Source organism: Astyanax mexicanus, chromosome 23, assembly GCF_023375975.1.
Source record: "Astyanax mexicanus isolate ESR-SI-001 chromosome 23, AstMex3_surface, whole genome shotgun sequence".
In the NCBI taxonomy this organism is placed as follows: Eukaryota; Metazoa; Chordata; class Actinopteri; order Characiformes; family Acestrorhamphidae; genus Astyanax; species Astyanax mexicanus.
In genome coordinates, this window is record NC_064430.1 from 5,505,262 (window position 1) to 5,524,011 (window position 18,750).

General features: G+C 39.3%; 1 protein-coding gene across 3 annotated transcripts in view; it reads left to right on the plus strand.

Annotated features, from left to right (window-relative positions):
• uacab (uveal autoantigen with coiled-coil domains and ankyrin repeats b) overlaps positions 1 to 18,750 on the plus strand; it is a 126,108-nt gene that overhangs the window by 85,248 nt on the left and 22,110 nt on the right. For all 3 annotated transcript variants that reach the window (XM_022665224.2, XM_022665222.2, XM_049470942.1), the window contains 6 exons: positions 587 to 675; positions 1,807 to 1,871; positions 8,575 to 8,632; positions 14,026 to 14,096; positions 15,720 to 15,826; positions 16,781 to 16,962. In XM_022665224.2, the coding sequence (XP_022520945.2) occupies positions 587 to 675; positions 1,807 to 1,871; positions 8,575 to 8,632; positions 14,026 to 14,096; positions 15,720 to 15,826; positions 16,781 to 16,962 (572 nt within the window). The remainder of the gene's footprint in view (positions 1 to 586; positions 676 to 1,806; positions 1,872 to 8,574; positions 8,633 to 14,025; positions 14,097 to 15,719; positions 15,827 to 16,780; positions 16,963 to 18,750) is intronic.

The following is an 18,750-nucleotide window of genomic DNA, read 5'->3' on the forward strand; positions in this document are numbered from 1 at the left end:
TTTTGATTTTCATTTTTCACTCACTTTTTTTTTGCTCTTTTTCCTAAACTCTCACTTTATCTTGTCCTCTTTGCACTTGTTTTTTTTTTTTATCTTAATTGCTAGCTGTCTGTTACACTATTGCTCTCTCATGCTCTCACACACCTTCATACACACACACTCTCTCTCTCTCTCTCTCTCTCTCTCTCTCTCTCTCACTTGCTGTCGCATTCACATTTTCTCTCTCTTACTTCCACTCTTTTTTTTCTCTTGTGGTCTTACGCTTTTTCTCTCCGAGTTACACTCTCACTTTCTCACTTGCCCTTGCACTGTGTTCAATATCTTCTGTTTTACTCATTCATTCATTCTCTCTCTCTCCCTCTCTCACACACACACACACACACACACACATTTACTCTCTAGCTCTCGCGCTGTCTCACATTTCTGTCTTTCTTGCTTTTGCACTCTCTATCTTCCATGCTCTCACATATTTTCTTTCTCATACTGGTTCTCTGTCTCTCTGTACTTACTCTCCATCCCTCTCTTGCTCTCTTGCTTGTACTCCACACTCTCTCTCTCACTCACCCTTTCTTTTTGTTCCCTCCAGTTTTCATCTTGCTGCCACCAGAGGACATCTGGACTGCCTTAATCTCATCCTTGGCCACGGTGTTGATGTCACAGCCACCGATGCCACGGGTAATTTTACTCTGTTACTTTCGGGGACACTCTTATTAATGTGCAGTTAAAATGGGACGCCTCAGGGTGAATGAAAAATTCACAGCGCTGTTAAACATTTAAAGAAGGCGCTCGGCTTTTGGTGCCGCCCGCTCGTCCCTAGAAGAATCTGCTGCACATGTAGAGAAAGTGGAGGCTGGAAAACTCATTTTTTAAACTCAAATTATTCCTGGTTATGAGACCAGAGCTTGAGCTTTTACTTCATTTAAATAGATCAAATTTAAATTGCAAATGTGTTAAATAGTTCACGTTTATCAAATGCCCTACAGAGTATACAGTACCAGTCAAAAGTTTGGACACACCTCTTCTTATTTAATGAGTTTTCTGTCTTTTTAATTACTTCTTTACATTGAAAATGTAGTATCGAACACTACACCTCTGGAAAAAATTAAGAGAGCACTTCAGTTTCTGAATCAGTTTCTCTGATTTAGCTATTTATAGGTTTATATTTGAGTAAAATTAACATTGCTGTTTTATACCATAAACTACCGACAACATTTTTCCCAAATTCCAAATAAAAATATCATTTACATTGTCATTGTCATTTACAGCATTTATTTGCTGAAATATCAAAAAGGATGTGAAGCTTTCAGACCTCAAATAATGCACAGAAAACTATTTCATATTCATAAAGTTGTCAGAAAAGTTCAGAAATCAATATTTGGTGGAATAACCTTGGTTTTTAATCACAGTTTTCCTCCATCTTGGCATCATGTTCTCCTCCACCAGTCTTACACACTGCTTTTGGATAACTGTATTGCATCACTCTGGGTGGAAAAATTTAAGCATTTCAGCTTGGTTTGATGGCTTGTGATCATCCATCTTGTGTGTGTGTGTGTGTGTGTGTATATATATATATATATATGTATGTATGTATATATGTATGTATATATATGTATGTATATATGTATGTATATATATGTATGTATATATATGTATGTATATATATGTATGTATATATATGTATGTATATATATGTATGTATATATATGTGCATATATGTGTATATATATATATATATGTATATATATATATATATGTATATATGTGTGTTCTATATTCCATATTTAACCTGTGTATATTATTTCTCAGGGAAAAATGCCCTACATCTGGCATCCCGGAACGCACAGTCGTTGTGTGTGCAGAAGCTCCTGCAGGTATGATCTTTTCACCGCATCCTCAGTTTAAGTTATTTTTTCTTGATTAGTTAATGTTTTTATGTCCTGTTCAATTACCAATAACATTACGAGAAGGAACAGAGTGAGAGTATCCTTTATAATGAGACATTATATATATATTTATACTATATTTTTTATGTTGGAATGAAAAATACAGTGTACAGTGTTAATGTAAAGTCTCTGAACGAGGGGGAAACCTTGAGTTCTGCAAGGACGACTGGTGACAGTAAATATTAATCTCAAAGTTGAGTGGAGTGGTATCTGATTAGATCTGATGGCTCCCGTCATGCCCAATCAGAGAGTCCCTCCCTGAATAAGCCACGGTGTCGAGCAGCGTCAGCTTTAGCAGAAAGGTTTTATAAAGAAAGGAGCTGTTTGTTCAGGGGAGTGAGGTGGAGTTTGCCCTTTAGGAAATATGCAAGTTTCATTCCTTTTGTTCATTTGAATCATTAAATAAATGGCATCTGATCTGTCCGGATTTTTAGCTTGTTTATAGACAGCCTGATTTCCCAGCAGTGGCTTTATTAGTTTGCAAGTAATACGTATATACAGGAGTTGGACAATGAAACTTAAACTGGCTAAATTGGAGCAGTCTGGTGTTCAATCTTCATTAATTGCACATTGCACCAGTAAGAGCAGAGTGTGTAGGTTCAATTAGCAGGGTAAGAGCACAGTTCTGCTCAAAATATTCCAATGCACACAACATTATGGGCGACATACCAGAGTTCAAAAGAGGACAAATTGTTGGTGCACGTCTTGCTGGAGCATCTGTGATCAAGACAGCAAGTCTTTGTGATGCATCAAGAGCCACGGTATCCAGGGTAATGTCAGCATACCACCAAGAAGGACCAACCACATCCAACAGGATTAACTGTGGACGCTGTAAGAGGAAGCTGTCTGAAAGGGATGTTCGGGTGCTAACCCGGATTGTATCCAAAAAACATAAAACCACGGCTGATCAAATCACGCAGAATTCAATGTGCACCTCAACTCTCCTGTTTCTACTAGAACTGTCCGTCACCACAATCAATTATTGTGCTCTAAAACCAGGTGTTTCAGTTTTATTGTCCAACCCCTGTACATATATAATATTATCACCATAGACCAAGTTTTTTAGATTTTAAGTGCGCCTTATAATGCGAAAAATACGGTATTAATTTAGATCAGATATAAAGTATTTATACTATATCTATCTGTGCTGTCCTACTGTTTTTTTTTTTGTTACTAATGTATTTGCCCTCTCTAACTCCTCAGGCCATTTATAGAAAAGTTAGCGATAATTTCTTTCATCAATTGTCTGCAGAAAGAATGAAATGTAGAGGCTAAAGAAAAGACAGCAGAGCTCTCCTTTTCTTCCTGGTGACGGACGTTCTTAACATCCTGCTTTCAATCCTGACACTAATTGCACATCAGAGGTTGTGAAGAACCAATCGTTTAGCTGTCTCGCTCCGTAAAGAGACAGTCATCAGCAGTTTCCCGTCTGATTTTAAAGCTTTTGCAGCTGCTGGCTGCTTTTGGTTGATCGAGAGGAGAAGAACGTCCCTAACAAAAGAAGAAAAGCGTGTTTGGGAACGGGTTGGCGGCAGCCTTAGTGAGGGAAAATGATCGCTCATATTTGCTATGTTAAACTTTATAGAGGAGTGTTGAAAAAATAATTTACGGTGTAGTTTAAGTTTAGAAGAACTCTATGGGTTTATTGTGCCTTTATGAGTGTCTCTGTTTACTGAAGTCTGCTCTTAAAGTAGAACTCTGGTGTAAAATGGACTTTTGTTGTAGTAAAACATGATAAAAAAGTATGTATCTTTGATGAATAGCTCACCTCCGCTTTCCCACTGTGTTCAGAGATGCAGAAACTTTAACAGTTTGTCCAAACACCCTTCAGACTGGGTGACACGGGGCATAATTTGCTCCGATAAATCGCTTTTTCCACCCTTATCCAGGCTCCGCCTAGTGTAGCAGCCGGCGCCAGGAGTAATGGCGGCGCTCGGAGCTGAAGCTAGCGTTATAGGATGTAAACAGTGTTTTTAAGAAGCTTCTTGTGCACTTTTTAAGTTATTAATGCCTCGTTTTAAATGTCAGAGCTCTCCAGATTCTAGCAAGGAGGTGTGGAGCTACTTTGAGCTGGATAACGGTGTAAAAAGAGATTTATCGGGGCAAATTATGCCCCATGTCACCCAGTCTGAAGGGTTTTTGGACAAACTGTTAAAATTTTGGATCTCTGAGCGCTGTGGGAGAACGGAGGTGTGCTATTCATCAAAGGAAAATACTTTTTATCGTGTTTTACTACACTTAAAGTCAATTTTACACCAGAGTTCTCCTTTAAAATCCTCTCAACAACCATCGGAAATTATCAGGTAGAAGATTTTTGTAGTATAAAAATATATATATTTAAGCAAAATATTATATTCCCCTCTTAGTTTCTGCGCTTGTAGTCCAGTTTTTAGTTCCACTGAGCATACAGGAGCACACAGCATTCAACCCTACACTGTGCTATATGATTCAGGGCATGTCGGTGTGTCTTTGCTATCGTAACGTCAGGAAAAGTACAACTTGCGCAGCTCGAAATGCACATGTACTAATTCTCCTAATTAATTAGAGGAGTGTTTTGGGCGCAACATAAAATAAACCAAATAAGTCAGTGTGTCACTTGCCATTGCGTTTAAGAGCCAAGTGCCCTCTGACTTTGGCGAATTTCTATTTTAACGGCGCAGCTACCTGTAGGTGTCCAACGCTTCTCAGCAGAGGACACTGACCTGCACGTTCATTCTGTTTCCTGGTACTGCACAACAAATGAGGGTTTACGCATGTTGGAGGTGCGCCTGTGTTGACAGTTCACTGCCAAGATAGCAATGAACGTCTGGCAGTAAATATTTGTGTAGAGCCCTATCCGGACGGGATTAGTTTTAGTTGTGTCAGTACCTAAACTATGTTGGAGAAAGCTTTCTAAAAGTTACTGAAAGTTCGATACCACTTTAAAATAAGACTATCTTTATTAACGGATTATAAATAGTTTATAGTTAGTTTATTATTGGTTACTTATTAGTCATTATTAATCAGTTATAACACATATGTAGAAAGGACAACAATGACCTGTTGTTTGCCAAATAGGGAACTCACAGCCATCTATATTGTTGCCCTTTCTAATTATGTGTTATAACTGGCTTTTAATGATTTTTAAGGCATTTACAACCTAATTAGTAACCATTAATAAACTAATTGTAAACTATTTATAAACCCTTTATTAAGGTAGTCTTATTTTAAAGTGGTACCAAAAGTTCTTACAGTTTACAATTGTTTTTTTTTTTTTTTCTTGTTTCTGGTTGCACTTTAACCACAAAAGGGAAATTTAGGAGAAAACGAAACAAACTTGTTTTAACCATTTCTTTGTCATCTGTATTTTTAATAGAGGGAAAAATCTATTAAAATCGAAAATCGGATAAAAAAAATAAATAAAAAATCGAAGATATTTCCCAGCTCTAAGTGATCTATAGGTGAGCCGTCAACCATGCATCGTGCAGCTTGATATAGGGCATGCCAATGTGTCTTTGCTATCGTAACGACAGGAAAAGTACACTTTGCGAAGTTTGAAATGCACATGTACTTATTCTCCTTATGAATCAATACAAAGCTCTACTGTCAAACCCTGTTATTATCAATATTATTGTGAGTATTGTGCTAATATGTGTGCACACAGTAGATTAGCTTGTCATCACACGGCTGTGTTCCAGCGTTCCCTCTGGCTAACCCCGTTCTCCCGGTAGCTCCTGCTTATGCAAACAGGCTTCAGCAACTTGAGCCGGGTGTCGGGAGTGTTGACAGGGCTGCCCTGTACTGTAACCCCCATCTGTATTTCTGTGCCGTCATCGTGGAGGCCGCTGCAATCTGACCCTCAACCCCCTCTCAACCCCCTCTCAACCCCCCACAACCCCACACCACTGCCCACCCCACCCCCAGGGGCACAGATACAGTTACCCAGGACGCACTTAGACGCCCCGCTGCCGGTTTGGGCGGCTGTTGCTGGAGAGAGGAGAGGAAGAACGAGAGCGAGGGGAGGAATAAATGGAACAGGGAGGCAGGGAGTGGAGTGATTGGGTGAACAGGGGAAAGGAAAAGGTTGAAAGAGAGCAATTGGGGACTCATACTGGTACTGTGGGACTGAATGTTCAGGGCACTTAGCGTGTAACATGGCAACGCTTTTCCTGGCTTGATCTCTTTTCACTCCCCTCGATTTCTGGGCTTTTGAAAAGGAGGCCAACGTTAAAGTCATGTCCAGAAAGCTCAGGTCATTATGTGGGATAATTTCTGTGCTATTTAGGGCTTTAGGGCTGCAATAAATGATCATTTTACTAGTCAACTAATCTGATAATTATTTTTTCGATTAGTCGATGTTAGGGCTGCGACGATTCATCTATTAATGCAGTTTTTAATATATTGCATTTTATTTTACGAATCTAATGCAGATTATTTTATTAACAGTCAGATATCCACTACTAAAATCAAACAAGTGAGATTAATTAAGCAATAATACATAAGAGGGAGTGCTATTACGTGTAATATTGGCACTGCTGTATTAAAAATCTCGAGTGTATTATTGCTGTTATACCACAGTTTCATTATCGCTGTTTCTTGAAAGATTTTAAAGATTTAAAGAGGATGAGATAATACGATATGTTTGGTTATAAACAATCCATGAGTTAAAGCAGTAGTTCCATTGCTGCTCGGTTTGTAGCTGCGATGTTTGGCTTGTAAGCGCTGTATCGTTGCTAGGTTACCTGTATGTGGTGGTGTAATACATGGAGCGCTTCGGTTGCAGTGCATTACCGGCTGAGAATGGCACTCAAACATAGAACGCCTTTCAGCCAATCACATTGTAGGGTCGGAACTAGGGTTGCAACGGTATGAGATTTTCACGGTATGATAACCGTCTCAGAAAATACCGCGGTATCACGGTATCACAGTTTGTTACATAAATTATTAAACTGACCCTTAAAGAAATTACAACAAAGGTTTTTTGTTCAATTAACTATTTATTGTAGAAACCTGGAACAATTATATAGATAATGTCTCCTTAAAAACAATAAGCTGTACACCATCAGGTGAAGGAAACCAGGTTTTTCCATTACTTATAAGGTCATTAAGGGTGCATATAATTATATATATATATATATATATATATATATATATATATATATATATATATATACACACACACACACACACACACACACACACACACACACACACACACACACACACACACACACACACACACACGTGTCACACATTACACGTCCTCTAAGAAGTAAAGATCCTGTGTTTAAAATATTCAGTACAATTATTTAAGTTTAAATTATTTAATATCTGATAAACTGAGCCTGGGTCAGTGTCTGATCAACAACTGTTGTAAACGTCCGTTTTACTGCCAAGTTGGTATATAACCAGATAGAGGGGATTTATTTCTGAGTCTGGTTTTAACACATGAAAAACAGGCACGTCAGAATTTGAAAATTAACGCATGTAAATGAATGGCGTCTTTCACATCCAGTCCGGCGAGCACCTTTACACGGACACGTGAATCCATCGTAGCACGCACTTCACGCCTGTACCTGCGTGCCCAAATTTCGGATAACTCAGCGCTTTTGCGGGCGCTTACCGCATGGGTTGTGCACGACTACAAAGAGGTTTTATTTATGTTCAGATTAAAATGATAAACTAAACACATACTTTGCGCTGCACGGCGGGGTGGTGTTCTCGGAGATGGGAGAACAGGTTTGACGTATGTTCACCTTTAGCTGTGACTTTACGGCCACATTGATTATAAATCGGATAACCATCCTCGGGTGCGTTCGGCGGGTATCTGAAATAGTCCCACACTGCTGATTTTAGTTTAGCCTTTTTTTAGGCGGACGGAGATTTGTTTAGTCTGATGCACTTTCTGCCGTTCTCACCGCTGTGTGCTGAGCAGCTGAAGCGGAGCAGAGTTGCGCATGCGCGGGTGAGTTTCTCCGCTGGCTTGCGTTTTACCGGTAATAAGCAAACACACACGGTATGATAACCGTGCATTTTAATACCATGGTATACCGTGAAACCGGTTACCGCTGCAACCCTAGTCGGAACTAACTGTGATATAATCGTGATTAATTACCGAATGATGATGTGATTGATTAATCTGATAATTTTTTTTCTCAATTGACACCACTTGTCTTTATGGTAACCTGCATTAGTATAGTAAAGTATGTTATGTGCTATTACACATTCTCACCAGAGAGGTCTCCAAATCCACAAATCTCAAAATCCCTCAAACATACAGGCTGTTGCTTTAACCCTTGTGTGGTGTTCGGGTCTGTGGGACCCGTTTTCATTTTTCATCAAATGATACAAAAAAACTAATAAAAAAAGTAGCACTTTTTGAAAGAAATGTAACATAAGAAAGGTAAAGGGCAAATATTAACCATGTAAGCTGTTTATATTGCTTGCAATTTAGATAAAGCAAGCATGTGTAAAGCATTTTAATGTAAAATTGCCTAGTTTTGCTGAATTAAATACAAGTAAAAAAGTAAACGAGTAACAAAAATATGAACACCACACAAGGGTTAAAAGCAGTAAAAATCAGCAGAGTGAATTTGTGTGACTTTGTGTGTATAAAGTTATTTATATGTGTGTGTGTGTGTGTGTGTTACAGCACAGCTGTCCTGTTGGAAACGTGGACCTGCAGGGGAGAACAGCGCTGCACGATGCTGGTGAGCAAAAGCTTTTACGTATTGATTCACAAAAGCTCCCCAAAACCTCGAACACACACGTCTTCATTACCCTGTTGAGACCACTCTCACTCTATTTTTCTTTTTTTCCCTTTCTTTTTTTTCCTCTCTTTCTCTTGCACACACTATTTCTTTTTCTTTTTGTCTCACTCCCTCATGCACTAAACAGTCCAGAAATCCAGATTTTGTCAGGAAAAGTTTCATAGAATCTGGTGAACACCACTTTTTTTATTTTTATTTTTTTTATGTATTTTAGTCCCTTTTTCACCCCAATTTTAAATGAACAATTACCCAACCCACTCATTAGGACTTCCCCTTTAACTAGTAATGTCTCAACACCAGGAGGGTGAAGACTAGCACACGCCTCCTCCAATACATGTGAACTGCTGCTGATGCTGTAGCATTGCCTAGTAGCATCACGGTGCTAACGCTCGGAGGAAAGCGCAGTGACTGTGAGCTGATGTTTTGATACATCAGCTCACAGACGCAGCCTTGTGCTGATCCACATCACCCTTTGGAGTGATGAAGGGAAAGAGTGCCATCTGCTGTACCCGCTCTGGCAGCTGATGGCAAACTGCATGACTGGGATTCGAACCAGCGATCTCCCGATCATAGTGGCAGCGCCTTAGTCCACTGGACCACTTAGAGCCCTTTGGTGGACACTACTACTTAATCATGATATCACTTTACTAACAAATATGGATCTATGTATTTTTTATGTATTGGTTTCTAGTAGTACACTATGCCTCTAAATACTAGGGGTGTCACGATTCTCTAAATCCTCGATTCGATTTCATTTTCGATTTGAGGGTCACGATTCGATTCGATTCTCGATTTTCTTGTTTTTTTTTCTTGTTATTATTTTATGCCTCAAAATTTAAACAATATATTTATTATTATTATCATTATAAATATTATAAATATTATTATTATTTATTAAGATATATATGGTAATGCCATCTAGTGACTTTTTTTGGTAGCAACAGTGTGCACTATTAAAACAAGCAGTTTATCAGAGCTGTGTGTGGATGGCTGGTGAAACTGCTCATTTACATGAAGCTGCAGTTCTTCATCCAACCACTACTCGGAGCTGCAGCAGCAGCACAAGCCCCGCTCTCTTCACTCAGTCACTACTTCAGTACAGCCCAGCCACGGGCTACAGAGCTCAGCCAGTCCGTTTTTACTGTTTCTGTAAACAAATAAAGGTTTTAACCCCACTAACCGGATAATACAGCTCACTACAGTTCATCTTTCAGCCCAAGCAGCTAACAGCAGCAGGTTAGAACAGCCGACACGGAGTCACTGCTCGGATTACATTATAAACAGGTCAGTTAGCGCGCTGCTAACCTCAGGATGTTTATAACTACGGAGTTTAGTGGACACACCACGGCCGCCAGGTAAGTCTTTTAAAGGCTACTGAAGACTATTAAAGGCTATTATAGGTTATTGAGAGCATTATTGGGGGGCAGAAATCAGTACAGGCTGGTTAGATAAGTGATGTGGTGAAACTGTGACTAGCGCTGTCACAGTGATGTTTATTAACGTCATTAAAACAGATTTTGTCAGGTATTGTCTTATAAATATTTACACATAACTTATATCTCTCCTGAAAAGCTTTTATTTTAGTCAGAAACACGCTTGTGTTTACTTTATCTGAGAGAAAGATGTTTTTTTAATTCAATGGAAAGAAACAGGTGTCAATTATAAGTTTAAGATTTTTAATCCACCTCACTGTGATCTATAGTCAGTGTTCTCACGCATTTCAGCGAGTTCACACGCTCTCACCTGCGCTCACCCACCCCTCCGTTAGATACAGATACAAAACCTGCGCGCCCAACCCCCGCCCCCCCCTCCCCCGTTGGACAGATAAAAAACAGTGATCACACTCCCGCCAACACTCAAAACTTGAGAGCCCTGTCTATATTTCTATAAATCCGTTTTCAGTTTCTCCTCCGTGGTTGAAAGGCAGCTGTCTCTCACACAGCAGAACTGAGGGCGGGGCTGCGCTCATGCAGCGGCTCTCTCTATTTAAATGAATAGGATGCGCTGTGTTGGTGCCGCGCCATTTGCGTAGCGCGCTGCGCCATTTGCGTAGCGCGCTGCGCTATTTGCGTAGCGCGCGCGGGAGGGATCGTCGATCCTCTTTTTGACTTCGATACTCGAGACCATGACCTCATTTCGATTCGATTTCGATAAAATATCGAGATCGTGACACCCCTACTAAATACAAATTTAAGTTTCCACAGATTGAGAGAACTGCAATAAATCATCCAATCTGAATAATCAGAGTATAAAATAACCCTAAAAATCTAATTATAATCACATTATTGAGTAAGATATTGAATTTTTCAGATTTTTACTGTTTATTAAAAATATAAACCAACTTTTCACACCTATCCAGTAGTTAATTTTATTTGTGGAAAATCTGTATTTCTCTCACTCTTGCACTCTACCTCTCTTACTCTCTTGCCTGCATACTGTCTATCTCTTTCCTTCTTACCCTTTCTTGCTTTCACTTCTGCCCTCTTGTGCCCTTATGCTCTCGCGCTTATGTGCTCACTCTCTCCCCTTCTCTTTTTTACTCATCTCTTGCACTCTCTCATGCTTTCTCGCTCTCTGTACCTCTTACTTCTTTTGTTGTTTTCTGCCCTCTTATATTTCTCCTCTCTCTTGTTATTGTGCTCTCTCACGATTACACTCACATTTTCTCTCTCGCTTTCGTTCCTTCTGTCTCTCTCTTGCTCCTGAGCCCTTGAACACCCACTCTTTCTTTCACCCTCTCGCTCTTACTTTCCACTCTTGCTTTTTCATGGCCTTGTCCTTTCACCCCCTCTCTCGCTCTTACTCTCTCGCTATCTCTCTTGCTGTCTCTTTTAGCCTTTCTCTCGCTTACATGCTTGCTCTCTCAACCTCTTTTTCTTTCACTCCGTCTTGTGCTCTCTTCCCCACTTAACCTCTCTTATTGTTGTGCTGTAGCTCTTTCTCTCTCAATCTTACTCTCTCTCTCCCATTCTCTTTTGCTCCCTCTTTCACTTTCGCTCCATCTGTCTCTCTCCTGCTCCTGAGCCCTTGAACTCCCACTCTTTCTTTCATCTTCTCGCTCTTACTTTCCACTTTGCTTTTGCTTTCTCATGCTCTTGTCCTCTCACCCCCTCTCTCACTCTTACTCTCTTGCTATCTCTCTTGCTATCTCTCAACCTCTCTCTCGCCCTCTCTTTCTTTGACTCCTTCTCTTGTGCTCTCTCTCTCTCCCTCTTAACCTCTCATTTTTGTGTTGTAGCTCTTACTCTCTCTCGCGCCCTTGCTTACTTCTGCTCCTACTTTCTCTTTTTTGCACTCTCGCTCTCGTTGTTCTTCCATCTTCTCGCTCTTACATACCACTCTTGCTTTCTCGTGCCATCTCTATAGCTGTCTCTTTCACATGTCCTTTCTCTCTCTTTTGACATCGCTTCTTCTCACTTATATTCACTTCTGACCTCTTGCGCTCTCTTTTTCTTGTTCTCGCGCACTCTATCTCTATAGCATAGCCGCACCCACTCTTTAGCTTTTGATCTTCTTTCTCTTTCTTTTCATGAGCCCTTGTGAGCTCCTGGACTCCCATTATCTTTCTTGAGCCCTTTTGTTCTCGCACCCTTCGCTCTTACTTTTTCGACTCTTGCTTTTTCGTGCTCTTATACATTATCGCTTGTTCTCTTTCACATCCTTTCTCTCACCCTCTTTCTCTCTCTCTTTCGATCAGTATTGTTCCTTCTGTTTGATCCCTCTCTCTCTTTCGCTCTCTCTTTCTCGCTCTCTCTCGCTCTCTTTCGCTCGATCTTTCTTTCATTTATCCAATAGTTAATACCTAATTTTAATTTATGAAAAAATCAGTATTCCTCTCACTCTTGCATTCTACTTCTCTTGATCTCTCTTACCCTCTCTTGCTTTCACTTCTGCCCTCTTGCGCCTTTTCTCTCTTGTGCCCTCTCTCTGTTGCTCTCTTGCTCTTGTACCCCTTTCGCTTGCCCTCTCTCTCTTTCTCTCTTTCGATCGATGTTGTTCCTTCTGTTTGGTCCTGCACTCTTATTCTCTTTCCTGCACACTGTCAATCTCTCTCCCTCTTACCCTGTAATGCTTTCACTTCTGCCTTCTCTCTGTTCTTGCTTTCTCCTTCACTCTCGCGCTCATGTGCTCACTCTCTCGCCTGTCCCTCTTAACCTCCTTTGATTTTGCTTGTGAGCCCTTGAACTCCCACTCTTGAGCCCTCTTTTTCTCGCACCCTCTCGCTCTTACTTTTTCGACTCTTGCTTTCTCATGCTCTTTTACCCCTTTTGCTTGCGTTCTCTCTCTCTCTCTCTCTCTCTCTCTCTCTCTTTCTTTCTCTGTTGATCGATATTGTTCTTTCTGTTTGGTCCTGCCCTCTTGTACCCTTTTCTATCTTGCCCCCTCTCTCTCTTTTTCTCGCTTTCTCTCTCTCTCTCTCTCTCTCTAGTACTGAAAGAGTGGCACAGTAATTAGGGTTTATAGCAGTGCTCTCCAGCCCGGCTCCTGGAGAGCATCCTTCCCATCCCACAGAGTTCTGATCCAATTACTGCCTGAAGAAGTGCCTGATTGGCTGAATGGTGTTGGATGTGTTTGGGTTGGAGTTCAGTCCTGCAGGAAGGTATCTCACCAGGAACAGCAGGGCTGGAGACGACTGCTGTATAGAGATCCATTAGTCTTTTCATGAAGTTTGAGGTGCTAGTGTAAGATGATCCTGCAGATATGGAACACACTGATATATTGATAGTTTCAGTTCCTAAATAATGCTTTGCGTACCTCGGTGTTGCTAGTCTAGTCATAATTGTACCTCAACAGTGCTATTCTAGTCATAATTGTACCTCATCGGTGCTAGTCTAGTCATAATTGTACCTCAGCAGTGCTAGTGTAGTCATACTTTTACCTCAACAGTGCAGTCTAGTCATAACTGTACCTCAGCAGTGCTATTCTAGTCATAATTGTACCTCAGCAGTGCTATTCTACATTCCTCTTTATTGTGATAAATGTTCCACTGATATGTTTGTGTATATATTTGTATCTGTATTGATATTGATCTTGTCAGTTCATAACAAAAAACAGACATATGGCACATTTTCGTTATAAACCGTAATCCTGTCACTATTCATTACTCCATGTGGAATAATGAAGCAGTAGCTTTAGTAAATCTAATTGGGGAAGTTTTTTTTTTTTTAAAGAGACTTTTAAGAGAAAATTCATATTTGACACCATGCATTGATACAATATTTAACAATATTGATATATTGTCTCACCCCTACTGCTTACTTTCCAGCCGTAACTGTTTCTGTGATCTAATCTCTCTCTTATTTTATTTTATTTTATTTTTTTGTTCTCTACAGTAATGGCCGGCTGCTCCTCCAGTGTTAAACTGCTGTGTGACGGAGGAGCTTCAGTCAATGCCAGTGATTTTGTGAGTTTTTACCCACTAGAAACATTAAATCCCCCTCCGCTCATCTGAGGACCTTCACAGGGACTCGACCACACAGTCCAGCTCTGTCTCTGTTAACACAGAGCATATTAAATGTGCTTTGTAATTTGATGTTAAGCCTTTGATGAGCTTCATTGTATTGTTGTTCAAAGGCTTCCTGCAGCTCTATAATCCGGCAGCCTGGACTGACATTATTCATTTATCTCTCTTTATCTTCATTAAAGCTGAAACTTTAAGGTTAACACAGGCTGCACAGTCTAGAGAATTACCGAAACAATAAAAAAGCTACATTTTAAGAATATATAGCGAACACTGAAGATATTTAATATCCCAGCAGGCACCAACAAAACACAATACAGCAGTGATAGTCTAGTCGCACATTTAACTACCTCAACAGTGCAACTTTCGTCATCGAATTAGCTTAACAGTGCTACTCTAATCATAAATTATATCTCAATAGCTTAATTTTAGTCATTATTTATCTTAGCAGTGCAATTTTAGTCATCAGTGTACCACAGCAGTGCAGTTTTAGTCATCAGTATACCCCCGTAACTTAACTTGAATCATTAACTTACCTCAGTAGTGCAATTTTAGTCACAGTTTACCTCAGTAGCTCAAGTTTAATCATGAATATACCTCAGCAGTGCAATTTTAGGCATACATTTACTTCAGCAGTGCAAATTTAGGAATTTATTTACCTCAACAGTGCTAGTATAATTATAAATGTACCTTAGTAGCTTGATTTAAATACTTAATTCATCTATATGGTGCACTTTTAGTCATCAGTGTACCACAGCAGTGCAAGTTTAGTCATGCATTTATCTCAGCAATGCTTTTCTAATCAAAATGTACTTTAGCAGTGGAATTTTAGCCTTACATTTATTTCAGCACTGTGATTGTAGGCATATATTTACCTCAGCAGTGCTATTCTAATTAAATGTACCTTAGTAGTGCATTTGTAGGCATATATTTACCTCAAAAGTGCTATTCTAATCATAAATGCATCTCAGTAGCTCAATTTGAATAATTCATTTGCCTTAGTAATGCGATTTTTGGCATATATTTACCTCACCAGTGCTATTCTAATCAAAAATGTAGCTTAATTTTGGTCATTAATTTACTAATTTTAGTCGCTGGTTTCCCTCATTATCTCAATTTGTATCATTAGTTCACCTTAGCACTGCAATTTTAATAAAAAAATTACCTTAACAAATCTATTTTAATCATAAATGTATCCCAGTAGCTTAATTAGTCATTAATTTATCTCAGCAGTGTGAGTTTAGTCATCAGTTTACCTCAGTAGCATTAATTTACCTCAGCAGTGCGATTTTATGGATATATTTACCTCACCAGTCCTATTCTAATAAAAAATGTACCTCAGCACTGCAAATTTAGGCATATATTTACCTCAGCAGTGCTTATTCTAATAATATATGTACCTCCAATGTGAAATTTACATTTACCTTAGCAGTGATATTTTAGTCATTGTGGTATTCTAATTATTAATGTACCTTAATAGTACTGCAGTTTTAGTCTTTATTATAATTTATGACTGTTCTTTATGGTGATAAATGTTTAATGTATGATGTATCTTTGTCTGTACAGGACGGCCGGACTCCGTTGGTGCTGGCCACTCAGATGTGTCATCCCCGTATCTGTCAGCTCCTGCTGGATCGAGGAGCTGACATTAGAGTGCGAGATAAACAGAACAAGTAAATGGAATCTTCTTTTAGCTACCGTGTCCTTAGTTCAACTCTTCAAAATAAATGTTTCTCAGTGGTTACTGGAGATACGGTTCTAGAGAAAGTAGTAAGAAATACTCTTTAACTCTTTAAGGTTTACTACAGGACTTTTAAAGGGGTTGCATTTTCTGAATTTTCACTGATTGTATTATTGTCAGTGTTCTTGTTGTGTTTTAAATATATCCATATTCATCAAGTATTCAATCGGTATATCGTGGGGGGAACTAGAACCAGTGTGTGTTTCTCTCATACCGCCATACCACTAGAGGCGCTGTGGAGTTCCGTGTGGAACAGCACCATCAAAGAAGCACACGCAGCCGTGTGGAGTCAAACGCTAGTCTAGGAGCTCCTGCTGCTGTTTCCACTGTATGAGTGTTTTAAATAGAGCAGTAACTAGAGCCATTTTAAATATATATTTATACTGTAGCTTGAAGGATGATTTGAATGTATTTTTTGACAGGAGAAAAAAGGGAATTGTGGCTGATTTAAATACTGTAATGCCTCTAGTGGGTGTCTTTTGAGAAATATCTTTTTGAATACTTAAACATTTGAGTATTTAATGTCTATTTATAGTGTTTATAAAAACTATTAAAAATATTTTTTATATTTTGTGAAGGAAGTTATGTTTAAGTTGTTGGCGTACGTCTTTTTAATTTCTATTGTTTATATTTTTCAGCAATTTTTCTGATAATAAAATAAAATCTGATTTCTTCATATATTATTTAATTTTGTGTGACAAAGTAAACCCAATACTAATCAAAGCCTTAATTTAAAGTCTTAGTGTTTTATATTATATGTACTGACTAACAGTACAGTAAGTCACAAACCTATATTAAAGTTCAGACATGCAAAAAATAATAATAATTAATTAATTAATTAATTAATTAATAGCACTAATCTGTCTGTGTGTATGTGCTCTTTCAGAACAGCGCTGATTCTGGGATGTGAATATGCCTGTAAGGACGCTGTGGAGGTCTTGCTGAGGAGCGGTGCTGATGTCACTGCTGTGGACGGTTTCGGCCATGACAGTTATCACTACGCCCGACTCAGCAAAAACCAGGAGCTCGTTAGCCTCGTTAAGAGCTACCTGGACAGTGCTATTAAAGGTATGATCATGATTCTCTCTTTTCACACAATAAGTCTTAAATAATAAAATCTCACCAGCTCCATTCTTGCCAGATTCAGTCCCTTTTAGAATGAGACATTTAAGGGCTCTGTCACTTTTATGCAAATTAGCTGTTGCTGGTCATACTTCATGTTTATGCTAAGCGATTATAACCACACGTTAGTGTTAGCCTGTGCTAAACGGCAAAACAGCTTCTCTGATTTTGCTATTTGGGTATTTGTTTGAGACTACGGACATCATTTCTTCCCAAATTCCAAATAAAAATATAGTAATTTAGAGCATTTATTTACAGAAAATGAGAAATGGCTGAAATAACAAAATACAGATCTTTCAAACCTCCTCAAATAATGCAAAGAAAACAAGTTCATATTCATGAAGTTTTAAGAGTTCAGAAATCAATATTTGATGGAAGAACCCTGGTTTTTAATCACAGTTTTCATGCATCGTGGCATCATGTTCTCCTCCACCAGTCTTACACACTGCTTTTGGATAACTTTATGCTGCTTTACTCCTGGTGCAAAATTCAAGCAGTTCAGTTTGGTTTGATGGCTTGTGATCATCCATCTTCCTCTTGATTATATTCCAGAGGTTTTCAATTTGTTCAAATGAGAGAAACTCATCATTTTAAGTGGTCTCTCATTTTTTCCCAGAGCTGTATTTGATAAAAACACAATAAAACGCTAAAACCTCTCATCTGCTACGAGTAGGTACAGATTCCTCCCTCAGACGAAGTGGGAAACACAAAAGCATGCGTTATTGATCATACAATTCTATTATTGATAAACTCAGATGTGCAGATGATGGCCACAGCTCATGTTTACGATGAGCGTTTACCCCACGTTAGTGTTAGCTTGTGCTTAACGGCAAAACATGAACATGCTAGGTCATGCATATCTATGATAGAAATACATTAAAAAATCTTATCTGCCGACAATAGGTACAGATCCCTCCCTCAGACAAAGCCTGTTGGCTAATCCTACTGGCTTATTATTGTGATGTCACAATAAGGTAGCATCCAAATGGCTCATAGAAGCTGTATATGATTCCTGACACCAAAAAAAATCCTTCAGCAGATTCACAGAAAAACGATAGATGGATGTTTTTGCTGCTCAACGCATAAAAAATGCATACAAAATCTGCTGTCGGGCAGGTACAGATTCCTCCCTCAGACGAAGTCTGCTGACTAATCCTACAGAAAACTGATGGATGTTTTTTTTTTTTTTTTGGCGAAGTGTTAATAGGGCAGTCGAGATCCAAGTGAAAAAAACCAAAAGCATGCATTATTGATCATGCAATTATATTATTGATAAAGTCAGATGTGCAGATGATTCTGTATCTCGAAGCAGAATAATTTTAAGGGAGGAAGCGAGCAGGAAGTAGATGAGAAGGAGAACAGTGGGCGCTAAGGGGGGTGTGATGAGGGCGTCTGAGGAGTGGGTTGAATCATTCTAGCAGCAGGTGATCGCAGGCTCTTCTGGAGAATCTGAGCCATCCAGCCGGGCCTTCCTTTCACCCACCCGCCAGGTGTTTCAGCCCCTTCCACAGGAAACCCTGGATCAAAGCTGGGGCAGAACCTGCTTTCAGTGAGCCTCCAGGAGAAAAAGGAAAGCCTTTTCAGCGCCTCATCTCTAACAGAAAAAAACAGCGAGTGCATTAAAAGGGCTGCATGAAAGCAAGCAGCATGTAGTACTGTTTGTGAAGTGGAGGGAGGAAGCCTTAATGCTGTTGACACTTCTGCACTTTCTGAAGCTGAACGTCGTCTTCATCT